At 33.7% G+C, this 17,996-nt stretch overlaps 1 protein-coding gene across 1 annotated transcript in view; it reads left to right on the forward strand.

Annotated features, from left to right (window-relative positions):
- The window catches only part of LOC135077679 (allatotropin-like), a 61,094-nt gene extending 43,889 nt beyond the window's left edge, over positions 1-17,205 (forward strand). Inside the window, exons 5-8 of the mRNA XM_063972245.1 lie at positions 339-434; positions 8,234-8,321; positions 13,656-13,743; positions 16,717-17,205. Coding sequence (XP_063828315.1) covers positions 339-434; positions 8,234-8,321; positions 13,656-13,743; positions 16,717-16,761 — 317 coding nt within the window. The 3' untranslated portion in view covers positions 16,762-17,205. The remainder of the gene's footprint in view (positions 1-338; positions 435-8,233; positions 8,322-13,655; positions 13,744-16,716) is intronic.
- Positions 17,206-17,996: the final 791 nt, after the last annotated feature.

Here is a 17,996-nt window from a genome sequence, read left to right on the forward strand (position 1 = left end):
ACACTAAAATTTGTCCCTACGGGATTTCAACATTCATTAACACTTTTCAGTATTAAAATTGAAACCTTGAAGACTCCAGAGACATAATAATTTAGAAGCATTCGAATATGCTGAAATTATAATTTACAGAATTGTCAATTCAATGGGTTATTTTTTATCATTTTATTATTGATTAAATATAAATTGATTGCAATACCAAGATATTATAATAAGCAAATTAATTAATCAGAGCAATTCCGAATATACGAATTTTGGTTCGAATGCTTCAAAAATACTTCTCCTACCATAACTACACATACTCACACATACTCAACATAACACACACATTGACCCAACAGAGTACGAATACGAGGCGCCAGCTCGAAGGAAGTTTAACCCTAAATCTTCGCTCATGGTGGCCCCAGACTTTGGCAAAAGGAGCGGTGATGATGAAGGTAAATAATATGAAGCTTCAACTAAATTGTGACGGAATCATTGGCTTATTGAATGCTTCATACGCTTGTGAGAGACTTGGTAGCAGATACAGGACGGTGTGATATGGAAAGTTTTTAAAAAGGTAAAATGGGTTGTAGTATCGCGGAGCATAAATTGATTAAAAAGTGGTTTTCGAATATCTCCTTGTTTCAATAAAGGTGAGGAAGTCTCAGAACTCTGCCAAATTAGAAGGGAATTGTATATGAATTAGATAGAATATAAAGTGATAATTTTACAGTAAAAATGCAACATAATAGTTTAAAATATTAAATTAGAAGGGGTTGTACTCCTGTAATGAAGCCTAAATTTGGGCTAAGGTTACATTATAGCGACTTCTATTATAGCGATTAGATATCGGATTAAATATTAAAATAGAAGCCGAGAGTCTTGTAGAACTTGAGACAGCAGCTTGTGTTGTAGTAGAGTCATCAAGTCTTGTGTCAAACGATTATAACACGTTGACGACTGTGGGTGCGGAAACCATTTTCTCGCATTACTTTGAGCTCCGTTCCTAGCTCCGACTTGGAGGCTTTTGAATGATACTCAAGTATGAATTTATACTCGAGAATAAATTCAAGGAATAAATTATTATTCGACCAATCTCACACTTCTAGACTAGTTTCTAGGGATTTTTTGAAACGTGGAATAAAGAAAATATTTAATTTATACAAATAAGACTGAGTTAGAATTTAAGAATTTAAACAAACTTAACTTATTCCGTGTGAAATAGGCGTTTACTTACTTAGCTTTAATCATGACGTCATAAGAGCATGTCAAGAACTGATCTTCCGCATGCCCATTGTTGGTATGAACTTTAAATTCTCAAAGACGTCATTCAACCGTCATCAAGATAACACATTCTAACAAAAGGCCTACCTGAAAGCGCCTGTTTGAGGTTTATCGTCCTGTATATTGTTATCCAGTCTCTTAAGCCTTGTTCACACTAGTTGAGTAATTTAGTCGAGTCGCTTTTAGCAACTAAACTACTCGTTTAACTTAACTAAAAACCGTTCGCACTTTGGTACAGTGTGCTTAGCATGAGTTTACGTTAGGTGTGCTCGCTAACGAATGCGTAAAAAATGACATTAAATGTATGACAGATTGATTTTTTGACGCCCTCGCTAGCGAGTAAACTCATGGTAAGCACTCAGTTTACGAATGATTAGTGTTCTTATAATATGAAGTCAACTCTACCGGTTCGGACTCGCTTAGCCGATAAGCAAGTGGCTCGTCTAAACGATTTAGTAACCTACTAGACAAGATATTTAGTGTTCAAACACCTTTAGCAACTAATTTACTCCACTCGACTAAATGACTCGACTAGTTTGAACAAGGCTTTACTGATCTAATTAAATTTGATCCGGACAGAGTATGAAATTAGAGTGACCAGAGGCACATTCAGGCCGAGTTCAAAATCCAAAATTTTGATCGCGAGGGGCTATGGGAAACGCGATGGGCCTCAGAGAGGTAACGGGACACGTTTGGACATGACATACTCGTATATCGTAGATACGCCGTTTTTGTCACAAATTTTCAACATGACGTCAGATGGTTCATAGACTCTAAATTCATATTTACACTGTAAACCCACACAAATATTGATGAAAAACATTGTTGTGTTAATACAATTTAAGCTTTTAGTAAATTAAGTAATGTCTTGGAAGATTTTTAGAATTATGAGAAACAATAAGATAGAAAAGTTTTTGTTAACAGCGTTGTGGTATTTTGTTTGCTAGTCAATACCTACCACAGATAAATAACTTATTTTCAAGTTGATCTCCTATTGTAAATTGTAAAATACATTTTCTAATAATGTGTTATATTTATAGTATCTTTTATTAAATGACAAAGATGGGGCGTATCTACAATATATCTATGGATTAATCGACATAATCTCTCTGCCAATAGAATACCGAATCTATTGGCGATTGGGGTGTTGTATCGTGAAAATTGGAAAGCGGCTTAAAGCCGTTATAAGGCGCTTTTTTATTTACAACCAATAACTGGGAAACTGAGGCTTAGATTATACTGGTCAGAATCATTGGACAAAGATCTACGTGAAACAAAAAGGACTGAAGTAGAAAAGCATCTGTCAAGATGTGGTTACAGAGACGTATTTCCATTTCAGCCCCTTTAATCTTGGCTCAAAATAAAGAGCAGGCTGTATAAAAGATTATATTGATTTTGTCTAATGATTAACACAAAACCTGCAGTTTATACATTCGCTTACACTACAACATTATACACGCTTTACTTTACAAAATACAATATTACTTATACTAACACCACTATTCATGTAACGTGGCTTTGCTGTAATAAAAAGCTTTTCAGTGTTCTAATTTTAAGTAAATGGTTCGCCTGAAACGTAGAATAGGTTACTGTACGTATTTTAATGTTAGTAAAACGAGAAATAATTATGTACTTCACTTAGTCCTATTTATTAATAATATTGGAAACGTGACGGTATAATTTAGACCAATAAGTTTGTTTCAGAGTAAAAACTAATTATAAAAATCTATTTGTTGACTAAGAAGTCGCCTAAAAACTATTAATGAGTTTAATTTAACTTACAATGTCTTTGATCAATCAAAAATTTTCCGTCTAATTAAGCATTAGACGGAAAAATTTGGAGCCATGAAAAAGTGTAATAAAACAGTCCCGTTTTTTTCTTTGATTTGTAACATGATTGTGAAACTAAATGCAAAGTTTCTCAATTTCAGAACACACGATCTTTTTCGTGTAAAGTTTACGCTCGTGTCGTGTTCTAATACCATATCTACGAGTACAAGATTTTCACATTTTAAAAATGTAGAAGAAAAGTAGCACAATATTTAATATTCAAAAATATAAGTTAATATTTTATAACACATAGTATGTGCATTTTTCTCAAAATTACATATTATATGACAGGTACTCGTAGTATGTGATTTTTCATAACAGAAAAAGACTTTTGTTCACCAGATTTTTCCCAACATAAAAGAAGCGTCGTATCTTATTCCCCCTAATATGAAGCCGCTGTATGTATCTGAGAACAATTATGTCATGTATCCTTAAGTCGGTTGTGTGCTCCATTTTGGTGGGAAAAGGTTGTTAAATGACTAGGATGGATTAAGGGAAAATTCACAAGTTTGGGATTTAAATATTAGGCACGTAAACCATAACAAGTTGTTATTTTAGTGAAATCCGAATATTGACACTCATTTTATACTAGTAAATATTTTGGAGGAATTCGATTGCATCATTTGTGATTTTTTTTTAAATTTTTTATTAACTACCATGTCATTAAAGATTCAAAAATTTCATATTACACATAAAACTCTCTCAAATGTGTTTATTATAATGTACTTACTTCAGAGTTGAATTAACGCAACACGTTCATCAGGTAAACTTCTTCATGTTGTTTCCAAACTTTTGCCTCAATAATTTCGCTTTATCAATCCTTAAGTATCTTCGGAAAACAATGAAATTAGTTTATCAAGAATGTTGTAAAAGATGTTTATAAATATATTGCTCAATAAGTACACCGCTTAAGGCCCAATTCATCGGGTGTTTTGAGCCCATACTCATCATGTGGGGTTAGCACAAAAGTGGGGAAAAACAATTTGTAATTTTATCTAGTATCCTTTTTCAATCAAGTACTTTACTTTGCCCGTAAAGTGGATAGAGAGTTGGATTCATGGGTTTGAATCCCATAATATGCGACCCACAATAACAGCTGGGAAAGAATGAGGCTTAAAAAAAGCTATTCGATAAAAATTTGACAACTAAACACGAAAAACAGAATTGGTATAATTACAACTGCAACTATTCTATCGTTAGGAAGTGTTCTCCGTACACACACAATATAATAACCAACGGGACTACTCCCAAAATGTTTGAATGTTTCCATCTCTCTCACACAAAGCGAGATGCTAGCATGAGTGACGGTGACGGATATACCCCAAACTACTTAGCGTTTCGGAGTAGCCCTGCAGATCCGGGCCCGACTAAATCTCGTACGCGTGGTTCCTTCCCCTTAGTTCGCCCCTGGCTATTCTATTCCGGTAAACTTAGGTGAAAAGTGACTTATAAAGAATGTTGTGTCAGCTTTCATTATGTGCTGACGTATTTGTTCGACGTCCCATTGTGCTGCCAACATTGCTTATTACCACCTTATGTTGTGACATAATTGGATTCTTATTGTTTAGGTTTCATATTCTTCGATAAATATCTAAATTGAGACTGTTTGTGATTAATAAAGAATGTTTTTCTTTTGCTTCAAAGGTCAATATCGATTTCAGAGGTAAATATTGACTTGTAGCACGTTGATTTAGGACAAAATCAAATTAATTAACAGACTTTATTGTGCAGTTAACAGGATGGTTCCTGTTTGCATTGATTTAATCGTAAACCATTTTGGGAAGGGGTGTTGACCCCCTTCCAAAATAATCACTTTAACGTAGAACATTTTGTGAATAGCACTATTAGAGTAACCACCTTTTTATCAGCAACAAAAAGAGTCCATTACCACTGTTGTACAGACATGCACATTAAGGTAACAATGTCGAGTCTTATATTGTAGGTAGTTGTAATTGGGGCTATTCGTCGCCAGCGACGCAAAGGGGTGAATCTCATTTTACGAAATTATACACGAAAGCAAAAAACGACAATAGTGCTTGAAGAATGGAGCATTTTTTTATACTTAACTAAATTTTTGACCGTTTGTATGATGTTCGCCCATTTGCGGCGTTGGTTACATATTTTGCTACAAAAAAGTATATTCCGATCGACTGTATAAGACTTTGGAAACAACCAAAAAGCCAAATTCGATTTTGTTTGTTGAAAGCGTCCTAATGACATCAATGATGATGCCTTCGTTTTCGGGAGCTTCGGGAGCTTCTGTAAGCTTTGAAGAGGTTCCGATTGACTAATAAGGCTAATTATATTGTTTGGAAGGTCTATTATTTACTTGGACCAAATATAGTACCGCAGAATTGTAGCAGGTTTGGTTAATTGAGGGTTCAATTAAGATAGCCCAAAATACTTGCCTGCGAAAAAATCGATTGTGAAAAGTTAAAAAGTGCGATTCAGTGAGCAAGTATAAAACATGGTCCTGCTGTGATTGGAAAAATCGTTTTAAGTTCCATGTGTATTATGTACTTTTTTGAATTAATAATGTTTTGGACTAAATATCATTACAATGTTTTATACACTCCTTTTTTATTGAGTAATAAAATATGTAAGCGCAATAGGTCCTAAAAGTATGCCTCCTTTTCACATTATTAAATTTTAAACAATTTTTCCGTTTTCCTTTACATTTTCCGAGTCACCCAGGTAAATTAATCTTTCTTTGGTGACGTCATTGTACGACACATGACTTTTCTAAAACCTTTAACTCTAAAAGTTCAACCTACGGAGTGTACAAATTTTGAAAAGGGTATTAAGGTGTAAAAAATCACCTGTCGACTCTTGACTAAGTGACAATCCGTAAAACTGGGAAAAGCTGGGTTCAGACTGTAATGTAACTCTACGTGTGGGAGGCTCTCGCGCTGCTCTATATTTGATAGATAGATAAGTAATAAGATAAGAGTCAAATTTAGTGAAAACGATAGGAGCAATGTATAATATTATGTAGATTGTATAGTTACTAGTTAGTAATATGTAATTACATTTTAGTTATTGCCAAACTACTTACACGTTTGTACTGTCGACAGCCTTTTGTTGAAATATAGCGCATTACAACAATATAAAATGCTACAGAGTTAATTTTTACGTGCTATCACATGACTTAAGTGTGTTACTGACTTAAAACAACTTAATTCAGATAATGCACGATAGCTGAAATTTTCGTACGAAATCATCTGCAGTTACAAAAGCACCCACGACTATAGTATATTGTTTTGTAAACTGAAACAATGAACTCAATATCCTTTGGAATATTAAGCTCTGCATCGATAGTTGAAGACAAAGCTTGTATCGTTTCCGTATTTAATATTAACTCGGTATAGAGTGGCTGACGTATAAATAGTTACCTTACCTATTTTAGTTCAGGGATGTTATGTGATGTAAACTTTCAGATAATTATCCGAAATAAAAAATAACCGTAACCGTGACCGATTCAAAAGTTTCGGATAGTTTCGGATGTAGGCAGCTTAAATTGTTTTTTGTATAGCATTATATCCGTGATTATGTAAAGGCATAACAGCCTGATTTACCTTATAATGCCATCTAGTATCAATTCTTATTTTTTTATTACTTTGTATTCGATGTAAAGTGTGCGTTCATGAATGAACCATGTTGGACAACTATTGCAAATTGTATTTTAGAGCACAGATATCCGCAACCGTAACCGAAACTTTCGGATATCCGAAATAGAAAAAATATCCGTAACCGTAACCGAAACCGGTATAATATTATTCCTATATCCGTAACCGTATCCATAACCGAAACTACATATCCATAACATCCCTACTTTAGTTTATTGGCATGATATCCTCGAACGGGTTCATACTCAGATCATACTATGATCTGAGGGTTCATATCAGTAGTTATAAGTTTTTAACGATAATGGGGCCAAGCTTTTGATTTGCATTTCAACTCTAATGGAATGTGTGAGGTTAAGGCCTAAGGTTCCAAGTGGGTGTCACTGACACCTCAACCACAATATTATAAAATAAACAGAACAAAATATGGCATTAGACATAAAATAGTGGTATCTAGCCAGGCAGGCATAGAACCCTATATGATAGTGATTTTTCGTCTGATTTCACCTCATTTTAGGTTGCTTATTTGAATTCTTTATAAGACTAAATTATCGAGAGACACAATGTACCTACCTACTTGTAATTTCATTAACGATCACACTAATTTTACCTACCTAGTCCCATAATAGCTTAAAAACCTACAACTGGAGTTTTAATCGGGTAGGCGAACCACTTTTCAGGAGGTTATGGTATGGGCATTTTTAAATAACATTATTTAAGTTGTAAGTATGAACTGCCTTTAAAATGATCTTGTAGTTAAGTCAGTACAATTAATTAAGCTTTTTATTTATAGGTAAATGCATATTGCATACTCTTCCTATGCTTATCTTCAGCGACTTCGTTCCTCTTTACATTTGATAGAGGCAACGAATACCTGTGTTTTATTACAACGATACACAAATCGTTGGACGAAGAACTTCAACAACGAAAACCAATAAATACTGGTTATTTTTATGTGTATTTGGATCGCTATAATAAGAGCTTATTATTTTTGCTATAATTTTAGACTACGATTTCAAACAAAGACTATCATCGTAACAATTTCGTTTTATTTTCACTGTGGCATGTCAGAGCTCTTATTATATTGGTCTAGTTAGATTTATTAATGTCTTCAAAAACCTCTATATTCAACTTATTGAGGCATTTTTTCATGAATTAACTCTTATACAAGGTGTTACGGAAAGAAACTTAACAATATTTATTTTAACTAAACCAAACTTGCTTACAATTCCAGCACCTTGTCTATGGGTTAATTTTAATTCACCATGACGACTGTTTCTTTTAATGCGGTATGTCTCTTATCCCCTAATTTAAACAAATCAAACAGATAAAATACTGTTTTGTCACTTTCAACCACAGTAACGTCAACATTTATAAAGAAAGGGACAAAACTTTCGACTTCAAAACTGTTTGCCTACTTTTTAATGAACAACAAACTAACTTTAATGGAAACAGTCGTCAGTGAATGCTCAAACGTGATTCATTAAGTGCGTTAAAACAATTTGTTTTGTATCTAGTGTACGGGCTGGACAACTTCTGGGAAATGCTCGAAGCGTCGCCCGAGAGGGAGGGTCAAGATGGCAACGACGAGAAGGCGCTGGAAAGGTATTTTTTTGCTTTTTTTCTCAGCTCACGAACACTTTTAGGTACTAAAGTAAGACGATTATTTAATTATGACACACGAGGAAATATTTAAAACTGTGAAATAAAATAAAATTCCTTCCAACATTAAATTAATAAATAAAACAGGTCATATAATCTGTATGAATTAAGTTACCAGAGCTTTAAATACTCGTAGGTATACCTACATACATAACATGGAAAGCATTTGGGGAGGCCTATGTTCAGCAGTGGACGTCCTATGGCTGAGATGATGATGATGATGATGATGATACCTACATAAGTAGGTAGATCACTAAATTAACGTTAAAAGAACAAGATAAAAAAACAAATGACTGTAATGCAAAATTCCTTAGAAGTTCTGGGTTAGTTTTAATTAAACGCACTTTTTTCGAATTGTATTGTAAATGCCTTATCTTTTCCCTATTGTAACACGAGATTATAATAAATAATAACCCTTAAAGGCTGCTCAAGCATCTACTAACTACAGAAACATGATATTCGACCCAGAAAAATAGAATATTGCGAGTTATTGATATAGGATGAAAAGGACTAGTGAGCAATTTCGAAGATTAAATTGTCAGTCAAGTGTAAACCTGTGCTTATGCGTGTCCTCAGAAATCTTTAGAGCCTTATTATTGCAAAAAGTTAAACACATGTACACTTTTTTAAAGTGGCATTTAGTATGGAATGTTTTCACTTTTTGGTGGTTGAGGTTGAGGTCATTTGTCTTTAAAATTGACAATACCCAACTATTTACTACTTTTTGCCCTTATACATTTATTGCACTAAAGGCGAACTTAATGCCTTTGGAATTCTCTTTCAGTAAACCGTTGGGTCAAACTGAAAAAAAGAGAACTATTCTTATTTCGCTGACAGGATTTTGGAAAAGAAAGCGTAAACTTAGATGTTATTCAAATACTGAATCAACTTAAATTACTAGTAACATTTCAATTCAAGTTCTTACCTAGAAAACCATGTAAAATACGTACTTAAAGAACTAGTAAAAAAATCGATACAGTTATAGGTTTACACCTGAAAAATATTTTAAACATCCTGTATTTTCAGAAAATATTATTAGACGACGTTCTCGATCCACGATGCATAGTGTGGGTGGGTGTAGGTATGTAAAACCATTGTTTTCTTTCGTTTGACTATTCAGGTGTGTTAGTTACAGATTCTGATCTATGTTTCTGTTACCTATGGTTACTGCCCATTGCAAATGCATCTACAAGTCAAATGGTAGAAGCATCTGTAACATTTTTGATAGGTACTCGCTAAAGGAAAGAGCGGTAGGTTTACGACTCAATACTAAATTTTATAGAAGTTTTTTGATTAAATAAAATAAATTGGTAAAAATATAAAAACTCGGAAAAAAAGGTTTCAAAGGAGACTCTTTGTTGTAATATTTATTAGTAATGAGTATGCTTGTTCCTTTGTAAAGAGAATAAAAGTCTTTATAATTATTATTGAACATTTCTGTGGCTTCTAGCTCCAGATTATTGGCATGAAATAATAATTATTGTTATAAATGTAACTAAGGTATTTACTTCCAAGCGCCCGAAGTTCTTTAAAAAGGTCTTTAAAAATACGCTTTCATTATTCTAGTGGCGTAAAGAACAACTCCGCTCAAAATGAATTTTATGAGTGTTGTCTGTATCCTAGACTAGAATAACAGGTAGGGACATTCAGCTAATAGACATGTTGACACCACCAATCAAATGACGTACTTTTTAAAACTGTCAAAACGAAACTCCCCTATAGATTTTGTATGGCACTACAAGCAAGTGACGTCACTATTTTGTCAACTCAAATAAACTACTTTTTTTCAATTACAATGCGACCAAAAATCGTAATTTACAGGTAATTTAAAATTAATTAAGTTTTTAAGATCAGAATGAAGTGTCTTTTTAGAAAAGTTGTGATTTCGAATTATTAGAGAATGGTGTCAAATTGTCTATTTAAACACCTTTCGTGATTTGTCTATTTGTGTCAATTGACAACCGCCACAACAGTTCGAAGTCCCATCGATGCACTAATGACGCTTCATATCTGGCACAAAGTAAAAAAAACAGTCCCCACACAATACACAGACAAAATAACCACTCGTTCGTGCCACGTAGATAGCGATCAAATTCGTGATTGATTACCCTCGACTTTTGAATCGACTTGCAACGAAAACAAAGCTTGCAAGCTTGCACGAAGCTCAAAGCTGTGTGGCTTCCGTGAAAGTTCAAATTTGTTTGGGAAGCGCCGAAGCTTCTATTATTGCAGCCAACAATAATGCTTGTTCATGAATATCATGATGCATCTCATGTTTAGGTAAAAAACTCTGGGCTTCATAGTTTGCATCGACAAACATTTTGTTTTATCTAGACTAGATGCAAAGTAATACAAACAATGTAGATTAAAAGTAAAACCGACGTTTTTAAGTTACATCCATTTCGTAATTATTCATTGACAATCAACTTTTAATTGCCTTAATTTTCCATAAGATGTGTGCATACACAACGTAGTTTTCTGCCTAAATGTCATATCTTAGGATTTTTAATCTAAGGATCCAATTTCAAGCCATGGCATGTAATTTAATTTACATTTGTGTCCCGCCTGCACTTCCTTTGATGGGAAATCGAATATTTTGTTTCTTTCCATTTTTTGCTTTGATTAAATTCGTCCGGGTTTTCAGCGATTTCATATCTATTTTGGGAATAAGTTTAAGTCCCAAAATATTATTCTAGAACTCTTATAGAATACAACGCAGATAGGTTATTTGGCAGATTCAAATTGAAAAGAGTTTGCGCCCATCCTTTCGTTATGTGCCATGAATATTAAAATATGTTTTCCATATCTATCGGGAAAGGTCTTTCAAAATACCTAATTCCAATTCAGGTTCACCTCAAAACCACTGAAGCAAAATGCGTGATAATGGTATTGATGAGAAAACTTGTTTATTGAAGTTCTGAATGAGAAGTGAGAGATCTTACCAGGAAATTGGTGACAAATTGAAGTTAAATATTCATGGTTGTACATTTACTATTTAGTCAGCAAGCCCACTTCATTTCATTTCGATTCTCATTGGAATAACTACACACTTCTTTCTGAAACAATGTAAGTTAGGAAAATTATCTACCATTTGAGATTAATACCGTGACTTAATATTTATGTTACCAGAAAAATTGCTTCTATTTAGTACTTATAGTAATTACCACACCTAGTTATGTATCGGAGTTTAGCAGACTTCATAACTCCAAAATTATCGGTGAACCAACAGATTTTTAATTGATTCTGTTATTATAAGTACCAATTAAAACTTACCATCGCCTTCAATCGAGTGACTCTTCTGTTTGCCGCTCTATTACAAACTTTGGCATAGAAAGCGAGTCATTGTCTTTAGTTATTGAAACTCCACGTAATAACCAAACTTTAATGTGAAAGGATTCCTAGTGAATAATAACATTTCTGCGTTTGTGGACTATTAATAAGCCTCCATTGGCATTTCTGCGACATCCAGAGTTATGTGGGTTGCAAAAATGTCACTTCTCGTAACTTATTTATGTAGGTATATTTAATTTACGAATGTCAATGTAAGTTATAGCTTTTCTATCAGCGATTTTATCAGTTTATATTTTTTATATTGAAAAAGAATTTTATCTGTACATTTGAAAAAATGGATAGGTTTTCTCATCTCAATGTAATACTAAACTAAGTAAGCACTTTTTATTGTAAAGTAATAAACAGGTAAACTTACCTTAAAGGGTAAATAATTATGTGTTGTCTAAATTATTAATTCATTGTTTTTCCTTACCTATGACGTAGGAATTATTATTTTTAGTGTAAAAATTTCTCACAGTTTTATCGAAGAATCAATTTTGTACACACAATTGTGACTTTTCTTTTAATATCCCGAGCCGACCGTGTTGAATGGGACAAATAAAGGATTTGAGGCTTACTTCAAAACCTCGGCAAACAGATCAGCTGATTTGTTATATTTGTCTGTGTAGGCTTAAGCATGCACACCACGTGTGAAATAACGTTTTACTTCAATTATATTTTGTAACAGAAATTGGTAAAAAATATTAATAACTGCTGCCCGGACAGACTTTTTTCAGTCAAAAATGACAAGCAGTTCGTATGGGAAAAGAATTTTTTTTACTATTTTTCACGCCCTTTTTATTATTTTTTTCTCTTTAAAAACCTTCCGTGAGTCCTAAGGAACAAATGAAACAAAAAAATTGCCGAATTGGTCCAGGCGTGCTCGAGTTTTGCGCTTAGCAAAATTCATAGACAGTATTTCAGAGTAAGCAATCTGTAGGTGTATTTTAAATTTACACCTTTGATTGGTCTAAAGATTTAATTAATCAGTTTGAACCTATGTATAACTTTACTTGTACTATTATTTATTCTGTGCTTTAAGTTTGAATTTAGTTTTGAGTCTTGTTCCGTAACAGGGGCGTGAGTCTTACCTACTAAAGTTTGTTGCCTAAAACTTAGTTTAGTTGTAACTAATCGAAAACTAATATCTGGAATATAGTATCAAGAAAGAGGTAATAAGTATAAAACAGTGGTGGAGTTGGGAAAATCTAAATATTGAATATTCTAATGCGAAATGCAATATTTTAAAAAGAAGTAATTCTTTCACCAATGTTTCTATTATTGAAAGATCATTTTATACATTATTTCTTTTTGAACTTTTAATACTTTATCCGCGTATTCTTTGTTAGATTTCATAGATAAAAAAGAATACAAAAAGGAGTCACACTACTCACCCATCTGAATGGGAGCTTTTTGAAATTATTTTTTTTATATTTTCGGAGCATAATGGTTCTTTGTCATTTTAAGTTGTCCACATACCTATACAAAAGTGACCTTTTGTCAAAATTCAACAAAGAATACGTGGGTAAAGTATGAGAAGTTCAAATAGAAATACTCTGTAAATAAGATACAAATTCGCCATCACGCCTCCTTCATGCGCAGGAAGGATAGAGAAAAGTAGTAGATAAGATAATAATAATATTACATATTATAGGCCAACCTAATATACTGCTAGAGGACGGTAGATCTATTCTCATAAATAAAACACTGGATACTTATATGTTGTGACTTAACTTTCACATTACCCATATTGCCTCATTTTTTAATACAATTTATCACTTAGCACAAAAGCGCGGGGAGTCTTCCACGCGCGTCCCTCTAATGACGTTTCTAGTGTGACATTGACATTACGTCAATGTCACTATGACAGCAGCTCATTGGCTATAACGATACCGTTATTTTAACGTTTTAGATTTTTCACAATTAACAATACATGTTTGTCCCCAGTATCCCCTTGGATTGGTTCGTGAATGAGATGCTGAACAACCCCGACTTCACGAGGTCCGTCGTACGCAAGTTCGTTGACCTCAATCAGGTAATACAGGAATAATTACTTTAAAACTTTAACCCTCAGATACGCGAATCGAGACAGATAGATTATGTTATACGACCGCTTGGGGATTGGTGGGTTAAAAGAGGGCGCTCACCTATGAAATGATGAGAAGTAAAGCTGAGTTGCACCACCCAACTTTAACCGTGACTATAACGATAACCGGTGTATTTTGTATGGAGTTTTACAGATTTTTGACGTTTGTTAAAGTCGAAGTAAGGTGGTGCAACTCAGCCTAAGTATACCTACCTAAAATTTGTAATTTGCTGTGTTCAAGAAATTTTTCGAAATGCTAAAATATCTTTATAGTCAGCGTACAAAAAAGTACTTAGGTACGTAAAAATTACGTACCTATGTTATTTAAAACATATTCTGGAATCATTTGCGACAGTTTTTTTTATTAATGCAATTCAGCTGCAAAATTGCCAGTTTCTATCAGAGCAGACTTTTATAAAAAGTTTTTGTTGTCTTTTTGAATAATCAACTGTAATTTCTACACTCAAACCCTAGAACACAGTATCTTATTTGTTAAGAAGAGCTCGAATTGCTAATTAGCAATTCGAGCTCTCCGCGAATCGAAACATAATAAAAAATCAATTGTTATGCGGTTTTATGCGACTGCTTGGGGTTTGACGGGTTCACGAAAGATTTTAAATAAATTATAATTTCAAATAAGTGAATATTCAATGATTTTCTATAGAATTCACTTACATCTGTAGTCTTTGATATTCAATTTCTCTTAACCCATCGCCAAGCAACTGATGGCTTTACTCCGGTATCTTATGTACGGTGCGGTAACCGATACCCCCTTCTAAGGATTGAGAAGCTCAGAAGCTGTATGTAGTTACCAAGTGGACGGGCTTCCATTAAATATGTTTGGTAAATGTAAATCGAGAAATCGGTAATAAGAAAGATTGTAGTGATTTCGATTAACAAATAAGATACTGTGTTCTAGGGTTTGAGTGTAGAAATTACAGTTGATTATTCAAAAACTTTTTATAAAAGTCTGCTCTGATAGAAACTGGCAATTTTGCAAACATGCAGCTGAATTGCATTAATAAAAAAAAACTATTGGACTCGCACTATTTGTGTCGTCCAGGTAGAGTAAAAATAATAATTATGGTGAAAAATTAGAAAAAAATTAAGCTTTCTACTCAATTTGAAATGCCTCGCTGAACTGTCCTAAATGTACGAAAACCATGAATGATTTCGTGACCGTAACATCGTCTCACAGGCCATCTACCCCTAAATATATATTACCAAATTCACTTTATAAAATAACATTATACGGCACGCCACCCACATAAATTATTATATTGGCCTAAATATGTCTATAGATATTAATAAGTTAGGTATGTTTTCAAAATTGTATTCGCTACACTGCGTCTCTATGTTGCAAAACAATTTATTGAATCCACACTAATGTGTCCATGTTTTGGTGACTTATCGAAACGATGTTATAAGTAGTACCTACCTGAAACATATTACACAAGAAAGGATAAGGTACCAATTTCAATGTATCAGTCTTCTAAATATAGTACAATTTGTCCACAATGTACCGTTAAAATCACTTACCAGCCTGTAACTTAATAAGCAGCCACATAGAGCTTTCCTTTGATGCAAATTGCATAGAGAACAAATTATCACTGCCTTTGACCTTTGGCAGATGGGAACCATAGACGAAATGCCGTTAATATAAGTTTAAAGAGAACTGTCTGTTTATGAGGTATAGTAATATTAAATAGTGGTAGGTATTTATGAACGATATAAAAATACAAAATATCCATTGACAAGAAGACACATAGCGGAACAAAAATATTTTTATGACGTTTCATCTTTAAGTTTCAAAATTATTTGGGACTAGCGGCCGCCCGCGACTTCGTACGCGTGGATCCCGTTTTACCCCCTTCATCTATCTTACGCGGTTTAGATTTTTTCATACAAATGTTTTTTCCCGCTAACTCCCGTTCCCGTGGGAATTTTGCAATATCCTGTTGTAACTAAGCTTTACGTTTACTAAGGTACCTGCATGCCAAATTTCAAGCGTCTAACTTAAGCGGTTTAGATTTTTCATACAAAAGGATTTTCCCGCTAATTCCCGTTCCCGTGGGAATTCCTAAGTATACTATAACCTGCCCAGGAGTATGAAGAATAATTGTACCAAGTTTCGTTAAAATCCGTCAAGTAGTTTTTGTTTCTATAAGGAACATACAGACAGACAGACAGACAGACAGACAGACAGACGGACAGACAGACAGACAGACAAAAATTTTACTGATTGCATTTTTGGCATCAGTATCGATCACTAATCACCCCCTGATAGTTATTTTGAAAATATATTTCATGTACAGAATTGACCTCTCTACAGATTTATTATAAGTATAGATTGTAGAGACCGACAATTACTAATCTTATTTCAGCTCCGAAAACGAAATCATGTCTTTAACTGAAAAGTAACACATTTATTTTCAAAAAATAACACGAGCTAACAAGATTCCTAATTCCTATTTTTAACTAAAATTGAAATTGTTTCACAGCTCGTAAAAGAAACTAAGTTAGGGTAAACTACAAGTTTGAATTTGTTTTCAGCGAGATCGTATCGAATAAGAAACTTGCTTTACATTGCGATGGATTAACAATGACCAATTGCATTAGGTACCGGACTAGGATTAAAAGGGGTTCGTGCTAATCCACTTACCTTACCTTAAGCGCTCCTGCAAACGAAGCCGCCGCCGCGCCGCCCCCGCGCCTTTGCACTGTTTATACGCGCCGCGTGAAGCCCGCTGCCGCGCCGCCGCCGCGGCGAAATTATGCTTTGACGGCGCGGTGGCGGCGCGGCGGCGGGCTTTACTCGGCGCGTATGAACAGTGTAGGGGCGCGGCGTCGGCGCGGCGGCGGCGCGGTGGCGGCGTCGTGTACAGGAGCGCTTACCTTATCTTACCTTACCTTTGTTTCCAGGACGGCCAGCTGACATCGGACGAGCTACTCAGAAACGTGGTCTAGGCTATCACCGTTGTTTTTCTCAGCCATTATTTTGTACGCATAATTTATTGTAAGATATACGTTTACCTATTTATAAGTTACATTATCTTTGGAATTATGGTACTGTGATATGAAATAACACGGAAAAGTTCGTATGGAAAATATAAAAAAAAATGTTTATACGATTAGTTAATTCATTTATTCTCAATTGTTAAACGATAAATGTTGTAAATAATTTTATTTACACGATGATGGCAGATACAATTTGTCCACAATACTCTTTCTATTTCTTAGACTTAATTCTATAATGTCCTTCAGAACTAGATCCATTACATGAATGAAGATTGAATATCTGGATATTGTAAGAGATACAAGACTAAAAATGTATTTTAAATGTAAGTCATTATCTTGATGAACTTTGGCATTGTCCTTCCATTCAACAGAAAATAAAATGTTTATGAAACTTTTTTTTATTACTACTGTTAAATAAAATTAAAGTCAATTCAGAATTAGGCATTGAACAAGGAAATTGTATTCAAACTTAAGTTTTACGAACACAACCTAATTTTACTTCAAAGCACGAGTGCAATGTTTCGTAGATTTTATCGTTTGACCAGTTTGACGTACAACACTGATCTTGAGAAATGACTGTTATTTTTGAAAAAGGAATGCAATCGTTTCGATGTTATCTATTTTTAAAATCGCATTTACACATCCCTACTAATGCCTATGTTTTATCTATGCCATTATGTTAGTAAAAGTTTATTTGAAAAAGACAGAGTACGAGTAGGTAGCCTATTTTGTTTTTATTTTATTGGACATTGCACTTTCGATTCAATTGGATATTTTTAAGATTGACAACTAAAAGGGGAAAGGCATTACTTATTCAAAATGTATTAAACACGTTCTATAAATCTATACAGTGTGAGTCACGTTAAAGTGTACATATGAAAATAGATGAAACTAGACCTATTTTTATCGACAAAAAAGAGGTCAAAAAATTTTTGAGATTTTTTTTTAATTTTTTATAGAATTTTTTTTCTTCCAATTACTTATTGTAAAGAAAACGTAATAACTTTTAAACTAAGCGGTATATCCTGATAAAATAAAAACAGTAATAATGCTAAATAACAGGCGATACTAAAAAAATACATACAATACACAAAAAATGCCAACAAGTAATAAAAAATGATACTTTTTGAAAAAAATCTGCTTAAAAATTCGTGTTTTTTTGATTATTTGATAAATTTCTCCAA

The sequence above is a fragment of the Ostrinia nubilalis genome, chromosome 13 (genome assembly GCF_963855985.1).
Source record: "Ostrinia nubilalis chromosome 13, ilOstNubi1.1, whole genome shotgun sequence".
Classification (NCBI taxonomy): Eukaryota; Metazoa; Arthropoda; class Insecta; order Lepidoptera; family Crambidae; genus Ostrinia; species Ostrinia nubilalis.